The sequence below is a fragment of the Mustela nivalis genome (genome assembly GCF_964662115.1).
Source record: "Mustela nivalis genome assembly, chromosome: 6".
NCBI lineage: Eukaryota > Metazoa > Chordata > Mammalia > Carnivora > Mustelidae > Mustela > Mustela nivalis.
The window spans coordinates 103,337,060-103,355,470 of record NC_139025.1 but is presented as its reverse complement, the minus strand read 5'-3'; the positions used below and the strand labels follow the sequence as shown (position 1 = coordinate 103,355,470).

At 39.3% G+C, this 18,411-nt stretch overlaps 1 protein-coding gene across 1 annotated transcript in view; it reads left to right on the top strand.

Annotated features, from left to right (window-relative positions):
- Positions 1 to 13,388, top strand: part of RAB8B (RAB8B, member RAS oncogene family) — a 59,860-nt gene extending 46,472 nt beyond the window's left edge. The window contains exons 3-8 of the mRNA XM_082737293.1: positions 271 to 331; positions 2,656 to 2,733; positions 3,669 to 3,758; positions 4,955 to 5,020; positions 7,856 to 7,906; positions 8,947 to 13,388. Of these exons, the coding sequence (XP_082593419.1) occupies positions 271 to 331; positions 2,656 to 2,733; positions 3,669 to 3,758; positions 4,955 to 5,020; positions 7,856 to 7,906; positions 8,947 to 9,039 (439 nt within the window). The 3' untranslated portion in view covers positions 9,040 to 13,388. The remainder of the gene's footprint in view (positions 1 to 270; positions 332 to 2,655; positions 2,734 to 3,668; positions 3,759 to 4,954; positions 5,021 to 7,855; positions 7,907 to 8,946) is intronic.
- The last annotated feature ends 5,023 nt before the right edge of the window (positions 13,389 to 18,411 follow it).

Sequence of the window (18,411 nt, the reverse complement as noted above, 5' to 3'; positions counted from 1 at the left end):
CTAGCAGGGCCATGTATTTTCTCGTTGCTGCTTTTATCATCAAGGTCCAAGTTTCCCATCAAAGTCATTGTGAGCTCCTGACAGGCCTCTGTGGCCACCTCCGCCTCCAGCTCACAGACACACAGCATGTTCCCTATGCAGCTCGTTCGCCTTGCCCTTGAAACCATTGCCTTTGTGAGCTGCCCAGAATTCTCTCTACAGCTTAAGGTCTCTCCTCAGCAATGCTGGTGACAATTCTAAAACCACTTTCTCCTTTGTTTCAAATTTTAGGGACACAGCAGGTCAGGAAAGATTTCGAACCATCACAACGGCATACTATAGAGGAGCCATGGTGAGTGTGTTTGAGAGTTTTTATAACTCTTCAGGTGAGAGTAAAACATGCATATTCATTTCTCAGGGTTTTAGGATCCAAGCTACAGTCTAGCATAATGCGGGAGATAGGTTTTGGGATGTGAAAACAAGACATTTAAAGGGTTTTTCTATGCTCTCTGTTCAGTAACTGCATGCTTTGACACTGGTCTTCGTAATACTCATCAGGTTATTAGTTTATAGATGTTTTGGAACTCCTCCACACATTCTGAGCAGTTGTATATCTTAGTGGAAGCTGGGAGACCAGTTAAAGGCAATGACGGTAATTCAGACTAATAGACGAGAATAGGAATAAGACCGGGCTTAGGAGTTAAGGGGTCAGAATCGGGAGATCGTGTGGTTTTCGGGCCTATAACAGGTTTTAGTGACCCTGGCTGTGAGGAGGTAAGTCTCAGGGTCTGCTTGGGCTGGCTGGCAGGGTTGTATCACCCTTTATCAAAACAAGGGTATAAGGAGGAAGACAGGATTTGGAGGGGACAAAGACAGCCTTGTGTTTTACTTAGTTGAGTTTTTGGTGACCACACGGGACATTTGGGAGCTGCTATCTGGTCATTGGTCTCCAAAACACATCTGACCGTGTTTTCTTCGGCTTCGTCTTGTGCCGTTTTGTCATTGGATCTATGAACTCTTACCAGGCTGCCTCTTTCACTCAGTCCAGTGGGTTCTGGGCCATTCTCGTCAGCAGGGTACTTAACATTTCTGCTGTGTGCCAGGCACTGTGGGCTTTCCCTCTTCACCGCAGCCTCAGCCCTATGGCCCAGTTCAAGTCTACTCAGACCTCAGGTCTTGGCTTTACTGTCATTTTCTCAGGGAAACCTTCCCTGACCACCTCATCCCTTAGCCAGATTAGCCACATCTGTACTCAAAATTCCCCATACTACTTCATAGCAACTGCCAAAGTTGTAGCTAATTGTGTAATTATTGGTTTATTGTTTTCTTTGCTAGCTGGCCATAAGAGGAAGGGGCCTTGTCTATCTTGTCCACTACTGGTAACGCAAAGTATAAGATCAGGCACATAGTGGGGGCTCACTAAATATTTGTTGAATGGACAGACAGATGGGTAGATCTAGCACTTAATACAGGAGGGTGGTCTGGTGATACAGATTTTGGAATCGCTACCATGTAAGTGTCAGTTGATAAATTTAGGAGATAAACTGTTTAGAAATACCAGACATGGGGTGCCTGGGTTGCTCAGTGGGTTAAGCCTCTGCCTTTGGCTCAGGTCATGGTCTCAGGTCCTGGGATCGAGCCCCGCATCGGGCTTTCTGCTCACCAGGGAGCTTGCTTCCCCCCGACCTCTGCCTGCTGCTCTGCCTACTTGTGATCTCTCTCTCTCTCTGTCAAATAAATAAAGTCTTTAAAAAAAAAACCAGACATGAGGATCTTTAAAAATACAATGACATGGTGCTCGCTTCGGCAGCACATATACTAAAATTGGAACGATACAGAGAAGATTAGCATGGCCCCTGCGCAAGGATGACACGCAAAAATACAATGACATGCCTTTCATTAAACCTGTATAACAAATGTATTACGTTTTAAGTGTCTGCAATTTATGTAGACGGATAGTGATATTTTGATCAGCCCATATTTGAAGAAATGATTTTATTTTTTAAGTATAAAAAGAAATAACTTTTTTTTTTACTTTATTTTTTAAAAGATTTTATTTATTTATTTGACAGAGAGAGATCACACAAGTAGGCAGAGAGGCAGGCAGAGAGAGAGGGGGAAGCAGGCTCCCCGCTGAGCAGAGAGCCCAATGTGGGGTTCGATCCCAGGACCCTGAGATTATGACCTGAGCCAAAGGCAGAGGTTTAACCCACTGAGCCACCCAGGTGCCCCCAAAAGAAATAATTTTAAAGCAGTATAGTTACGATCTTAGTATAGGAGTAAGAAGCAAGACATTTCTACTTGCAATAATAAAGTACACAACAGAAGTGATTACCTTTTTCTCTAGTCACTATCTCTGTTTTAACTGAAACACTCCTTTAGCTCCATTTGGTACTGATTCTTACAATGTGCAGTCAGGTAGAAAGAGTGTATCACCCTCACCATAATCACTAATTCATTAAAAGTAAACTGTAAAAAAAATGTTTACATACTATTCACACAGTGAGACAGTGGAAGAATTTGTTTTTCCTTCTTTGTACTTTAAAATTTTTATTATAAATCTCTTAATTAAAAAGACAAAGGACAAAGCAAAGATTTCTGGAGGGTAGGAGTACACTGACACTGTATTCTATAACTTTAAATGTATGACGTACTCAATAAAGGTTTTTCTTACAGGGAATTATGCTGGTCTATGACATCACAAATGAAAAGTCCTTTGACAATATTAAAAATTGGATAAGAAACATTGAAGAGGTATGTATGAAGGAGAATGATGATACAAGAGAGGAGTCCTTCTGGGTGCTTGTGGAGGACTCCTTTCTCTGGAAGAGGCAGCTAAGCTGCTGAGAAGTACACCAGGGGCAGCTGAGGCCCCCTTGCTCTGAGGAGCACAGCCAGAGTGATCTCTGGTGCCATAGGTCGAACCGCTGTATCCAATAGGGAACTACACACAGCAGAGCAGTCTCACTAAATTTTAAACTTGGGTCGGATCTTGAAAATAATTTAATCCAAGTTCCCATTTTACCCATGTTGAAAACTGAGGCCAGAAAGAAGAGACTTGCTTGTGCTCCTCTAGCTTTAAAGTCTGACTCCCTGCCTCTTGCTGTCTGACTGGCAAAGACATCTCCCTGTTCCATCAACTTAGCATTTTTCCCTTCTAACCTTTTCTTTATCATTAGATATTTTAAATTTGGTTTAATTCCAGATTGACTGGTATTAAGACTTTTTTTTAATGTCTTTAACATTTCAGAAAGAAATCTGACTTTAAAATCATTTTGTACACATTAATAATAACTGACAAGATTTCATATTTTAAGTAGTTAAGAATCCAGAATACTATCCTCATTGGCTTACTCAGTACTTACTTTTTTCCTTTTTTGACCCAAACTAGTATTTGGAAGTTTTGTTGTTGGATAACCAGAAGTTCTACTTCTGTTTGTTCATGTACCAAAAAAGGCACAAGAATGACTGTAAGCCTTTGGGGAAAAAGTTCACATAGGCTCTTATGCTGTACCTTTTCCCTCCTCCCATCTTTTAAATTTTTCCCTGCATCAGGCTTTGTGTGGAGCGAAAGATTATTTTTCTTATTATTAAATTTATGGATATGTTTCTGACAGGTTAGGATTTGTCTGTTGAATAGCTGTGTTTTGCTCTGGCTGTTTTTACAACGTACTATTTTCTCCCCATAGCATGCCTCCTCGGATGTTGAAAGAATGATCCTGGGTAACAAATGTGATATGAATGACAAAAGACAAGTGTCAAAAGAAAGAGGAGAGAAGGTAAATTTGAACAGAATGCGTAAAGATTAGAATCTATTCACACAAAGCAGTTATTTTCTTAGTATTACTTAATTATTGATTTCAGTTTGAAGAATATCTGTATTTTAATCCTTTAAAAAAAACAACAAAGAGATGTAATCCATACTTGAATAGTATGAATTAGTATTCGAGATCCAGCTCCATATATTGTGTAGTCATGACTCATTCCTGAAGAATTTGCTGTTTTCTGGGAGATACAAATTGGTCCTTTTTCAGATTCCTGCAGCTGAGAGTTCAGGCTATTTCTTCCATATCCGTGTGAAAATGCCCAGTTTTAAAGGGCAAATAAATCATTCTCTTCAATTAAAAGCGATCAGATAGGTGAAGCTTAACCAGTAATCACATTCCAATTCATTATTTTTTGCCTAAAACTGTTTTACACCATATTAGATTTAGGTCATTTTGATTAAACTACTTTTAATTCATCAAGCTATGGATGTCATTTATGGTGTTTTCTATTTTGTACCCTGCAAAAAAAAGCAAGAATTTATTACATATACATATTTATTTCTATAATATTTTCTAAATTAACTTAGAGTCTTCAGTTTTTAAGTCTTAGAATTTTGCTTTGGTCTTTTTTTAGTGATGCATGCAAAACGTATTTTGTTTTTAAATCTGACTGCAAACTATTTTTCTGTAAGAACATTCATTTAATCTTGCTATTTTAAATAAACTGGGAACTTTTTGGGAGTAGATGGAAATAGAAACCAAATAAAAACGAAAGCAGTGAGTACTTAGTTTTTTAAGCTTTCATTCTTTATGTACCATTTATTAAAAAATAATTAAAAGTCAGAATAGTAACTGTTAGAGAGTTGTACTTTGGGAGCAGGTGAAAGGGGTCAATGAATCCCAAATTAATGGTAGGAGCAAGTATCTGTCTCACGCTTTTTCTTGTAAGCATATTAGAGAACTAAAGCATAATAGAACAAAAGAATAATTTAAGTCATGTCTTGAGTGGAAGCACTGCCATTTTACTTATGATGATTAAGCTAGCTATCTACATTCAAACACATAGAAGAAAGCAAAGAAATTTGAGAACCACAAGAGTTTTCAACTAGATCCTCTACCGTTGGGACTTTGAACAACCTAGAAAAAGGAAATGCTTTATATGTTGAAGCAACATGAACAAAATTTAAATGTTTCTGTTTGCCTTTCAGTTAGCTATTGACTACGGGATTAAATTCTTGGAGACAAGTGCAAAATCCAGTACAAACGTAGAAGAGGTAAGAACGAAATGTTCGGTGACCTGTTATGGGGTAACGTTAGAGCTTAGATGCTTATGTTCAAGCAACTCTCCAAAGTTGTCATTTTCTTAGTGAATGCCTTCTGTGAGCTCCCCCTCCATTTTGTGAATTTTTGTGCTTCTGATTTTTATGGGGACCCAGGTTGTTGAATTTCTAGCAACCAGCCCCCACATGGGCTGTATGAGATTGCTTGATTAAGATTCACTGAGCAGAAGGTAGAAGTTCCGTTCAAGCTCAGCTTTGCCCTTTGTTTAGGAAGCCAGAAATCCTGCACTCGCCGAACAAGCACAGTGTTTTCTGCTCATTTATCATGGTTCGTGTCATCCTATAGTAGCCTGTAGCAGGAGAATCTTAATTACTTTCATGTCTGTACTCTCTCAAGAGAGAATTAAACTGATTATTGAACAGATTTCCTTAGATTGAGCATGATACATTGTAACACAACAGCATTTGGTAGAAATAAATGTGTTTATCAGAGAGTAGTTTTAATAAATTTTCAGTAAGTTGTTAAAGAAAAATCATCTAGAGTCTTCTAAGAATAAATTTTCTTTACCAAGGGCAGTGGTTGATAATATTTTCTTTTTTAAAAACATTTTTTAGGGAAGCCTGGGTGGCTCTATTGGTTAAATATCTGCCTTGAGCTCAGGTGGTGATCCTGGAGTCCTGGGATCGAGTCCTGCACTGGGCTCCTTGCTCATCGGGGAACCTGCGTTTCCCTCTGCCTGCTGCTTCCCCTGCTTGTGCTCTCTCTCTTTCTGACAAATAAATTAATTAATAATTTTTTAGAATTTATTTGAGATTGAGAGTGAGAGAGAGAGCGCATGAGAGGGGAGAGGGTTGGAAGAAGAAGCAGACTCCCCACTGAGCAGGGAGCCCGATGCGGGACTCGATCCCAGGACTCCAGAATTATGACCTGAGCCAAAGGCAGTTGGTTAACCAACTGAGCCACCCAGGCGCCCCATTAATAACATTCTTAAGACTTGTAAAAATGATAAGTGTGTGTTAATACGTGCATCTGAATGAATAGTAATACTGATGGTTTTATAGACATTTCATTTCTTAGACTACCACCATCCACCATAACCATTATGGCTTAAAATTCAGATTTAAGTGACTTTATTAGCTAAGGGACACGGTCAGAACTTTTTCTTCGTGTTTTTAATAACTACCACTAATTGTTTCTGGTTGGCTAATGGGTGTTAGGAAACAGGAAGCTTCTGTTGATTTCTTTACACAAGCATAGAGGAGCAGAAAAATGCTTCCTTCTGCTGCCACTAAAGGATTTCCTTCCATCAGAAAGAGGGGAACCTCTTAAGTAGAAACAGGAGAAAATTTGTGCCCTGAGATGGCCCAGGTAGGGTTTCTTCCACAAAGTGAACTCTGTACCCTGGCTTAATGGAGCAGGCTTAGGTCTCTGTTTGTGGCTGCACTCTGAGGCTTACAGAGAGCTGTGAGCTATGCCAGTACAGAGCTGGGAGTTGCCCGAGCTGTTTATTCTGACCAGGTATTTGGCAGAAATTAGTAGCTTTCCCAGAGTTTTAATTTAGTGTTGCTAGCTTTTCCTAGAAACTGGGATGAGCTTCCTTCAAAACTTAGACTCACAGGTAACCAGTGTGACAGTGCAACATTGGTAATAAGTGAGGAGAGTGGTTATCATGCTGTTTCTCTTTGACTTGGTTGGACATAAACCTTCTCCTGAACATCTTTGGGGGCAATAGGGTGGTTGGGAATAAAGAGACCGACAGTTGTGAGTTTAGCATGCAGACAACCAAAGATTCTTTAAGAGTCTTGGCTCTGTAGAGAGGCACCTGGCTGGCTCAGTCAGTGGAGCATGTGTCTTTTGATCTTGGAGTTGTGAGTTCAAGCCCCATATTGGGTGTAGAGATTACTTAAAAATAAAGTCTTAAAAAAAAAAAGTCTTGGCTCTGTAGAAACAAAGTAGAAATGATAGGTTTAAAAAAATACTTCATTTGGGTTACAGCACACTAGGCACAAAATGTCACTGAGATTACTCAGATTTTTCCTCTTTCTGTTTGAACTTAATTCCACGGTAGGGAATTGAGCTGAGCTAAGACATAGAAGATGATACAATTCTCAGGTACAAGAGTGAAAGCAATTTGAAAGAGAGGATATTGGGGATAAAAGGTAGAGATTTTTGTGGAAACAGATTCTAGAGCTCTAGCATAATTTATTCAATTATTAGACATATTCAGCATCTCCAAGACAAGACACTGCACCCTGCTCTGAGGACCTGCAGTGACCTAGAGCCTCTGCCCCCACAGGTGCTTTTGTTGCACTGAGGAAGGTTCCTATTACTCAGCAAGGGTCGCATCAGGAACTTGTGCTAGGTATTATGTGCAGAAAATATTTGATGAGTGAATGAATGACAGGGTTTTAATTTAATTTAATTTATTTATTTTAGCAAGAGAAAGAGCATACATACACGAGCAGGGGGAGGAGCAGAGCAAGAGGGAAAAGGAGAGGGAGGTAATCTCCAGCAGACTCCATGCTGAGCACAGAGCTCAGTCCCACGACCCCAAGATCACAACCTGATCTGAAACCAAGAGTCAGATGCTCAACCTACTGAGCCACCCAGGTGGCCCATGATTGACAGTTTTATAATACTGGAAAGTGTTCATGATATCATTGAAAAATAAGATACAATATTCAGGTATATACTATCATTACAGTTATGTTCTTTTCTCAATTAAAAAGTGTCAAATAATATTTTATAATGAAATAATGATAACATTCTACATTTCTATTTTATAAAATATAAACATACATTAATAAAATTTTTGGTTTTACCTTTAGGCATTTTTTACACTTGCACGAGATATAATGACAAAACTCAACAGAAAAATGGTTCGTATCACTTTTTTTACTTTCATTATGCTATTTGTTAAGTTTGTTTTTCTTATTTTTGCTGTTTATTTATTTGATTAAAAGGATAGGGCTGTTTGTAACATAGTCACAGTGACTCATTTTTTTCCTGACTCACATATTCACCTGATTGAATTTTGATTCTTATTTCTGTTTCTTATGAACGGTGGCTGCTTCCATTCTTTCATCTAATTCTGTAGGTGGTCCTTAATGGAATTTTGACCAGCATAATTAAAATAATAATGACACAAATTACATTTTTGCCAAGAAATTTTCTAGTTTAGTTTTAACATGACAGGTATTTATACGTACATGTAATGATGATCTTAAAGTTGCTAAAGTTCACTTTTTTTTTTAACTTTTTTTTTTTAAAGATTTTATTTATTTGACAGACAGAGATCACAAGTAGGCAGAGAGGCAGGCAGAGAGAGAGAGAGAGAGGGAAGCAGGCTCCCTGTGGAGCAGAGAGCCCGATGCAGGGCTCGATCCCAGGACCCTGAGATCATGACCCGAGCCGAAGGCAGCGGCTTAACCCACTGAGCCACCCAGGCGCCCCGCTAAAGTTCACTTTAATTAGAAATGATGTCAGTGATGAATTGTTAAGAGCACCTTGAAAGTTTGTTTTCGCCAGAATCCTTAATATAACTGCATACTTTTCATTAGCAACTGTTCTTACCTCTAGAGGATTGCCTATACCAATATCCTAACATTGTTTCCATCATTACCCTTGAAACTTTACACTCCAGTGGCTATTTTTCTGAACTGGAAATGGGAGCTTCCCATCTAATACATTATTAATTTAAAGGTGCTAGCCTAAAATATGTTATGTTTCTCATTTTAATCCACAACTTCCAAAGATATGGACAACATCAGAGCCTGACAAGTCCCCTTTCTAATAAAATACTCTACCAAAGACACATATGTGGCATAGTTTGACATTTGTACATTTTAGATAATCAGGATCAAACCATGAAACTTTTATTTCCTTGGTAACTTCATCTTCCCTTTCTTCCCTTTTTTAGAATGACAGCAATTCATCAGGGTCAGGTGGACCAGTGAAAATAACAGAGAACCGATCAAAGAAGACCAGTTTCTTCCGTTGTTCGCTACTTTGATGAACTCAGTTTCTGAGAGACTGCAGCACACCTAAAGGACCCTTTCCTGCTTCTCTGAAAGCACAGGTCAGCCAGCCTCAGAATCACACCGCCTGGCTGCTGCTGAGAGCACCACTGAACCTAGACTTCTCGACACAGAATGCCATGTGGATTCCAGCCTCATGGCCTATCAAGTTAACAGGCTCCTTTTTTCAAACATGGAAGCAATGAAGTGGAGACAAATGCAGGACTTAACTTGTTTTTCCTTTGGTTTGTCCCAGAAGCTGCTATCTTTTCTTTTTCACTTTGCACATCAGTGTTAGCCTATCCCTGCTACAGAACAGTTTCAGACTCATATTTGCACACTTTTGCCTCATTATAAGTTCTAGACAAATTTGTGCACCTGGGGATGTTTGGAAAAGTAAAACATTTAAAGCAGGTTAACATACTAAAATTAAAAGAAGTTTAGTCTGGGTCGTGTGGCCAGATAGAATTTTTTTAAGGGCTCTAATTTGTGATTTCCTTAAATAAGAATCATTAAATTCTGATAAAAGTGATCTTAAAAATTCATTTAAAATGTCCTTCTATTCATCAGAGGCCATAATTCCTTTATTTCTTCAGGTTATTTAGAATTTTGCTTCATTCCTGACCTTTTTGTTGGAAAGTTTGGGTAGCTGAATAAGTCACTTTTTCAATTGATTACCTCTCTGATCACTAGAAGCTACATTTGGAAATCACCTTAATATTGCGTTTCCTGGGGGTTATATTTACTGTTCTCTCCTATGTTTGACCTCTTGTAACCACTCAGTAATCAAAAACATAACGTATTTGAACATTGTTGTCTGTTTCTAATTGTGAACTTCTTGAGCTGAAATTTTACATAGGCAGAGAGATGTACCATTTAGATCTTATTTTAGCATCTTATTGTCGTTCTGTCATATCAGCATCATAATCCATGCAATGTATTTTTTCTTAAGTTCACTCTTTAACTTGCTGGTTTCGTTTGTAATACCCAGTCTCTACTGTGATCCCTGTCTGCAAAAGTTAACAAGTATTGGATTTAGATTTTTGTTTGTAGAAAGCTTACCTATAGGGAGATAGATTAACTTGTTGATATCAAGTGTAACAGAGGTAGCTCTTTGTAATGGTAAACAGAATGATTTTTTGTTCTGTTTTTACTTGAGCTCCCTTCTTCTTCTTCTCCCTCTCCTCCTCCTCCTCCTCCTCCTCCTCCTTCTTCTTTAAACAAAGGTAATTAGACCTAGTACAGCCTCTAGGAAAAGTCTTGCCTTTTCGTTAGAGAAAATAGGAGCAAGGCTTTCCATTTTAAAACATCTGTTATTGAATGTGTAGAACCTGGTTCCATCTGTTTGGGTTTATTGTTATAGAACTCGGTCCAGTCATTTGGGCCAAAACCAGCCAAAAGCTCAGCTGCCTTTCTAACCAGACAGTGGTACTGGGATACCTTTTGTAGATGAAACCTTCACATAAGAAAAAAATAAAAAGCTATTTAGCGTTAACTTATGTGCCAAATTCAGATCATGTTGTTGTTATTCTAGCCTTCGATGTCATAATACAGCAGGGAGTAATGAATAGGTGATTAGGGAAATGAATTCTGCCAATAATTATCCTTCCTGTTAGGCTTTTTTTGTTTCATGAAGGTTACCATCATGCTTGAGAGTTGAGAGTGGAGATGAAAATGGAAATGGATTGCTTGTTCAAGCAATGGATTCAAGCAAATGGATTGCTTCAGATCAAGACATAACTAATTGGAATGCTTGGACCCATCAGACCTTTACTATTGTTTGAAAACTTGTGTACAGCTTAGCAGCTGCAAATATACCAGAGCTATTTTTGATGGATACACTAAACTTCATGTTGGCAGATCTCAGCCTTCTTGATTTTGTTTGCTTGTATTTACCTATAGGCCTACAGGCACCTGGTTATGTCCCAGTCTAATCAGTAGTTGCTTGATTGAAAGTTGATTGTACATCTACCATATTAAAATTAGCTCAATTTTTGGAAAGAAAAAATAATTTCTTAGAACCATTTCTTATTTACTAATTTTCTGAAAAAGATCCAAGCAGTTAAGCTTTCTGAATGGTAACGAAATACTTTCTAAAAGGCAAGTGCTAGGACACCATGTATGAATGTAATTCTCCTAGTAATTTACCTCTGACTATTTGGTGTCTTAACACTTTGGTTTATATCTCAGGGGTTGTCTGCAAACCAAAACTGACATATTCTGTGGTTAGCTTTTGTTTTTTTGTTTTTTCTTTTTAAACACAATGCTTTGCTTTTGTTTCATTCCTTCTCTCTTCTTTTGTCTGATGTGGGTTAATAGTTAGTCTCCACGATCTTCCCTTTGAAAGAGCCTGTAAAAGTTAGATGAGTCTAAAAGTGCTCTTTGAAGTAGCAGCAATTTGGAGGTAGATCCTCTGTTATATAGAAATAAATCGTCCTTGCTATTTTCTTATGTTTAGCTTTGCTAAATTGTATATAATTTGAGCTAAGACCATAGGAAGTTCACTTTCTGCATGGTAAAATGACCCAATAAATATTCCACTTTGCTTAATAATGTACATATAGTGCATTATTTTTTCTATGTGTAGATGAATTTAGTGACAGATAATTGTCTGTTCCCTGCTGAAACTGAAGAAAGCTAGTTTGTGTTAACATGTTTGTGGTCTTACGGACAAGGTACAGAAAGGCGTTGGCAGCAGTATTTGTGGTTCGGGGGCTGCACGTGACTATCAGTGTGCTGATTCTTGACAATGATTGGACTAGACCTTTTCAAGTAGAGTCTGAGGATTTCAGACACTGAAAATGTGCTGTAACTCAGTAGCATGTAAACCAGTTGATTGTAAAACGTTTCACTGGGAATTTATTTTAGCTATGTTTTACTTCGTACAGATTATGAGAAAATAATCCACCTGTGCATCGGTTAGGAGGTGCTGCAGGGTTTCTTACTATTTACATGAACATTTTGTGCAGTCTTTGTTATAAATGTTCAGAAGACTATACTCTTTACTTTGAAGGACTATTTTTTCATTATACCTCATTTAGCTAACTAGTATTCTAATACCTGGTAGAAAACCAGTGAGCCAGCCTTGAAGCCTCCAACACCATTTAGATTATATGTTTTGTTTTGGACTAAAGACATCATTGGAAAAGGTAGGAGATAGCTTACTCTAGAATAGAGCATACATGTCATAGCCACTAGTGCAAACAAGGTATGATCTCCCTGTCTCCCTTAAGAAATTTAGCTGTGCAATATAGATGAACGTTTGCAGAAATTTCTAAGTAAGAGATTATAATTCCATTTTACAGATTCTGAATGCTGAGAATCTGTATTGACTTATAAAGTTTTTCCTGTGAACAGTAAGTGATGCATTTAAGCAGATTTTTTTTTCTAGTTCATGACTTAGCTTTCTTTATAAATTTAGTACTTAATCTTTAAAGATGAGCTTTTAAGCTTCAAATTTTAATACAGCATTTCATTATGTTGGTTTACTTATCTCAGATTTTAAGCACTCATTTCTGCCATCAGGTTTTTTAGAATTTTTCTTCTAACAGAAAAGACATTCCTTTTCCCTTCTTGTTATATGCAAAGAAGGGAGGGAAATGGAATGTCCAAAAAAAAAAAAAAAAGAGAGAGAGAGAGAGAGAGAAGAGAAATTTCTTGTCCTAGAGGGACCTAGAGGGAATATGCTAATAAAATTTTAAATCCCAGCACAATTTTACAGAGAATCAGTCTTCTTTTTTTTAAGACTAATAAAATTAATACGAGTCCTGTTCAGTCTGAAAAAATTCTAAATGACTGAAATTTACAGAAGTGAATATCAGCAAATAATTATTTTAGGGATATTTTCAAATTTTACTTCATTTTTTGAAATGCTTGTGCCATACGCGATTGCATTTTTTATTGCCAAGAACTAATAGAACTTCTGGTTTCATTTTCTTACCTTTTTAAAAATGTGAACTTAATTATTATAATTCATTCCTATGGCCTTACAGATGGGTTATATTTTGTTTTTTGCAGCTGACACTGCAGTTCCTTTAGTGCAAAATGCCATAAACTATTTGGCTAAAATCATGCCCCCAATGGGAAATACTAGTTTTTCCATAGATTTATCCTTCTGTATATGTTTCAGCATATTTTATTTTTGCTTCAACAGCTTAATGTGAAAAGCTCCTGCAGATAAAGTGAACCTGTCATGTGGTTAATCTTGTTTAAGCCAATTCATTAACTGTATACTGATACTGATGCTGTGGTTTTGTTTTGTTTTGTTTTTAAATGGATTTTATTCCAGGTGAACTTTTTTTTACAGTAATGTTCGTCTAAAATAAAAACTACATAATGAAAATAACTCATGACTCTGAAATGAATTGCACATTAAAAAAAAAGTTTCTTCAGATTCTTCAGAATCTACGTGTTTGATTCAAACCATGGTAGGCTTGAGATATTTTAGCAAACTTATCTGACTTGGAATTGCTTAAAGACTCAGAAAAATTGAAGTACCTGGCTGGCTCAGTCATTAAGCGTCTGCCTTTGGCTCAGGTCATGATCCCAGGGTCCTAGGATCGAGCCCGCATCTAGCTCCCTGCTCAGCAGGAGCCTGCTTCACCCTCTCCCAGTCCCCGTGCTTGTGCTCTCTCTCTCTTGCTGTCTCTCTGTCAAATAAATAAAATCTTTAAAAAGAGAGAGAGAGAGAGAGACTCAGAAAAATGGCAGATCTCCTGCTCTTACCTAGATCAGAATACATTGAGGTGATTCTGTTACAGAATTGTTACAGAATGGCAGTCTTAAATTGATCATCCTTCCCTTCTTAGTCCTGTCAAGTTTAGATTCTGTTGTTTGGTTTTCACTTCCAAATGCCACAGATTGAGACTCCAGCCCTGTCACTATTCTCCCACAATGGTTGTGCACATTCCTGGTCATAGCCTTTCGTGTTCATCCCCAGCACCATTTTGAAACTTCACTGTTCTCAAGTTTCCCATTTCTCTGCCTTTACTCTTGATAAGTCTTTCAGTTCTTGTTTCCCGGAGAAAAGCATCAGTTAGCCATCTCTTCCTCTCTATCCTATGGCCTACCAAGGTCCAGCACCCAACGCCACTCATCCTCACTCCTTCCTCTTGGAGCAGAAGCATCCCTTCTCTTCTGTGCCTTTCTCACCGCTGCCTCTTTTCTGCACTCATCCTCCCACCTCTGCCCTTCAGAGAACTTGAAGCTCTTTCTCTTCCACCTTCACACTCTTATCCCATGTTACACCTGGCCCCTCATCATCTAAGCACCCTAATGCCACAGATGTTGGCCTTGTGTCTCTCTCCCCTATTGCCCTTTTTTCTCTTCTTCCTGTTGTAGCTAAGCTTCTTCAAAGAGTTGCCTACAGTTACCATCTTCACTTTTTCGTTTTTCCTTCATTTCTCAGCCTGCTCCAGTCTGGCTTCCTCCCCAGCCACTTCACTGACAGTAGCCTAGTTGCTGAAGTCGCAGACAATTTTTCATCCTTATCTTGGCTAACCTCTTGGTGGCATTTGATCAGTATATCTCTTCCTCCCAGAAATGTACTCATAGCTTCTGCGACAGTATTCTCCTGATTGTCCACTTTTCCAAAAATAATTTCATCCTTTTTCATGGCTCTAAATGCTCATAACTTCTGTGATCGGGGGAATAATGGCCCCCAAGGATGTTCATGTCCTGATCCCTGGAACCTGTGAATGTCACTCTACATAGCAAAAAGGACTTAACAGATGTGGTCAAGGTAAGGCTTTTGAAAGGGGGGGGATTGTTCTGGATTATTGGGGTGGAGTAATATGTAATCCCAAGGGTCTTTATGGGAGGGACACAGGAGGAGTTGGAATCAGAAGGAAACTATGAGATGACAGGGAGTGAAGGTATGAGCATGCAGGCCTGTGAGCTAAGGGAGGTAAGTAGCCTCTGGGATTTGGAAAAGGGAAGGGGAAGAGATTCTCTCCTAAAGCCTCCAGAAGGAACCAGCCTGGCCCTGACACTGGCTTTAGACTGGAAAAGTCATTTCATAATTCTGGCCTCCAGAACTCCTAAGAGAATAACTTTGTGTTTTTTTAAGTGCTACATTTGTGATTATTTGTTACAGCAGCAATAGGAACTAATACGGCTTTCAAGTTTATATCTCTAGCCCCGCCCTCTTTGCAGACAGGAAGATTTCCAAATTGATCTGCCTATTGGCCATCTCCCCTGGGATCTGCTACAGGTACATCAAACAACATGTCTGTGTCTTAACTCTGCTTTCCATCTTTCTTGCTCCCCAGCAGTTCCCACCAACAATCCTTAAACCCAGGAGGAGAATGCTGTTCTCTTTCCTCTTTTCTCCCTCATGGTAGATGTTAGCACAATCATCTACTTAGGTCGACAAGTAGCCTCCAAGTCTTATAGATCAAACACCGTTATCTCTTCCTCATCTATCCACTTGCCCATTGTTTCTGCTCCTGTCTGTGTTCCATCTTTTGCCCAGCAACCTCTCCTAACCAGTTGCCCAGTCTCTACTCTTAGTTTCCTCCAAGCCAGTTTTCACAGCACCAACAGGAATCTTCTGTCACTGCCAAATTTAATCCTTCCGTGGTACCTCACAACCTTGGGGTAAAAGCTAAACTCTTTAGCCTGGCAAACAAAGAGCTTTACCACCCCCACATCTTTTCTCTGTGGCCTGGGATCTTGTCATACCCTAACTCATACCCATTTTGCACATCACCAGTAACTGCAGTTTCCCGAACATACCACCATGCTTTCTCAATCCTTCACTTATGCTGCACCTTTTACTGACTTCCTACCCTTTTTCTAGCTAACTCTTCCATGTCTTTCAGGACTCAGTAAGGGTTTCTCTGGGAATACTTTGGGCACAACCCATCCAGGTTAGGAGCCCCCTCCCATGTGTGCCCAGAGTTTCAACACACTGGATTCTAACTGTCTTCTTATTCTCTTCCCACTAGACTCTAAGTTCCTGTAAGCATGGGGACCAGACTTTAGCTTTGTATCTATAGTATCCAGGAAGGAGTCTGGCACATAGTAGGTGTTTAATAAGTGTTAGAAGAGAATCAGTGAGCTTTAGCGATCATCAAAATTAACATGTTGAAGAAAGCTATGTCATTTTGGAAATTTTGTTTTCCATTTACTTCTTAATTGAAAACTTGAGGAGTAGGGATGCCTTGGTGGCTCAGTTGGTTAAGTGTCTGCCTTTGGCTCAGGTCCTGGGATGGAGCCCCAAGTTGGGCTCCCTACTCAGCAGGGAGCCTGCTTCTCCCTCTGCCTGCCGCTCCCTTTGCTTGTGCTCTCTCTCTGAAAAAAATAAAATCTTTTAAAAAACCAACCAAGCAAACAAAAGGAACTTGAGGAGTCAATGGCACTGTTACTTAGCCTCAAACCTCTCTCTTATAAACAGCATTGTTGAAGTCCATGTAAAAGGGCTTTTTAAACAGCAATGCCCTATGTAAGTGTAAGGTACTATTATTTGGAGAAAACTTAAAATTAGTTTTTCTAGTAAATAACCATGAATGCTGAAGAGGACTATTTTACTGGTGACTTTGTCAGTTTGGTCTAGCTGCTTGCTTCTTTTGTATTCCAGAGGACTTCATTAAAGATGTCTTTACTGATTGGGGGGCCAAACTCATTACATTTTGCATTACCCCCCCCTTTTTTTTACAGATCTTATTTATTTATTTGACAGACAGAGATCACACATAGGCAGAGATGCAGGCAAAGAGAGAGGAGGAAGCAGGCCTCCCACTGAGCAGAGAGCCCAATGCAGGGCTCTATCCCAGGACCCTGGGATCATTACCTGAGCCGAAGGCACATGCTTTAACCCACTGAGCCACCCAGGTGCCCCTACCTTCCCATTTTTTTAAATTAGGATTGAGGACTAAGATTGAATTGATATATGGTCAAGATACTATGAATACAAATTCCCTCAACTTATAGTTCTGCGTGTTGAGTTGCCTACTTCCAAAATATTTGAAGCAGCTTTAACCAAGACACATGAATCTAGTTACAGTTGGGGTAATCAAGTCATTAAAATAAGGCTAAAAGAGTAACTCATTTTCTGAAGTCATTGCAGTAAGTATAACAAACCCAGAAGATAGATTTAGCTTCTAGTTTCTTGGAGTCAAGGCCTGAATATGATGAGTTAGCACTCAGAGCTGAGTGTATGCATTTGTCAGGAGAAAACAATTTTTTTTTCTAGCTTCAAACTCAAATAATAAAGCATGGGTCTATTAAAAATATTCAATGATAATTAAATGTTTTCTTAAAAAGATTTTACTTATTAGAGAGTGAGCATAAGCACATGTGTATCAGCAGAGAAGGGCGGAGGGAGAGAAAGAAGCAGATTCCCTGCTGAGTGGGGAGCCCCATGTGGAACTTGATCCTAGGACCCTGGGATCATAACCTGAGCTGAAAGCAGACGCTTAACCTACCGACCCACCCAGGCACCCGATAATTAAAGTTTTATCAAATGTACAGGAAAAAATGTAGATGGTTGTTTGTCGGATAAAAATCTTAATTTATGCTAAGGACCTGAGTATATTATGCTTCTGTGAAGGTATTTCTGCATGGAGCTGAAGAGATGGAACTGCATTTCATAACTTTGATTCAGCATAGAACCAAAAGAATCTACATAATGGTGAGTCTATCATTTTGCACTGTTGTCTCAGCCTGAGTTTCAGTAGGTGCTGTATAACCCATTTCAAAATGAAGAAGGATTTTGTGGAGTGAATGAGGTCAGGTTGCAAGATGGGGCTCCTTAGTGGGCCTGGAGACTGCTTACAATTCTCTCTTCCTCTCCCCTGCTCCCCCCTCTCTAAAAAAAAAGCACAACTTTTCCAAAGACTTGGGGGTGTGCGGACAAAACACACACACAAAAACAATCCTGAGGACAGCTTCCCTTATTGCTATTTCATTCTTATACTATTATGAGTTATCGCCTGGGTTACCGCTATATGGGTATTATATATAACAGAGCAGAAAGTCCCCCTAACTGTGCCAGTAGCAAAATGTGCCTTAAAAAGGACAAGTTTATTTAGAAAAAAACTTAAAAAGTAGAAAAGACAACTCTATTTAGAACAGGAATCCCGCTTCTGTCTGCAGCTGCTTTTCTTCATTGGATCTGGAATCTTTCCGTTCTGGCTGCAAAGCGGGCTGAGGAATCTCCTCTCTTCCTAGTGACCTCCCAGCCGGCACCGATGGCCTGATCAATGTGCACCAGCGAGTGGTGCTGGTAATGGCGGGGATCGTGGCCCTCAGCTAAAGTCGCCAGTGAACAGAGCCTCTGCATCAGGGCGGCCATAGATGCCAAGTGGAGCGGAAAGCTTGGCGCTGAGGCCGCCCCCGCCCCCGCCCCCGCCTTCCAGCCTCAGTCG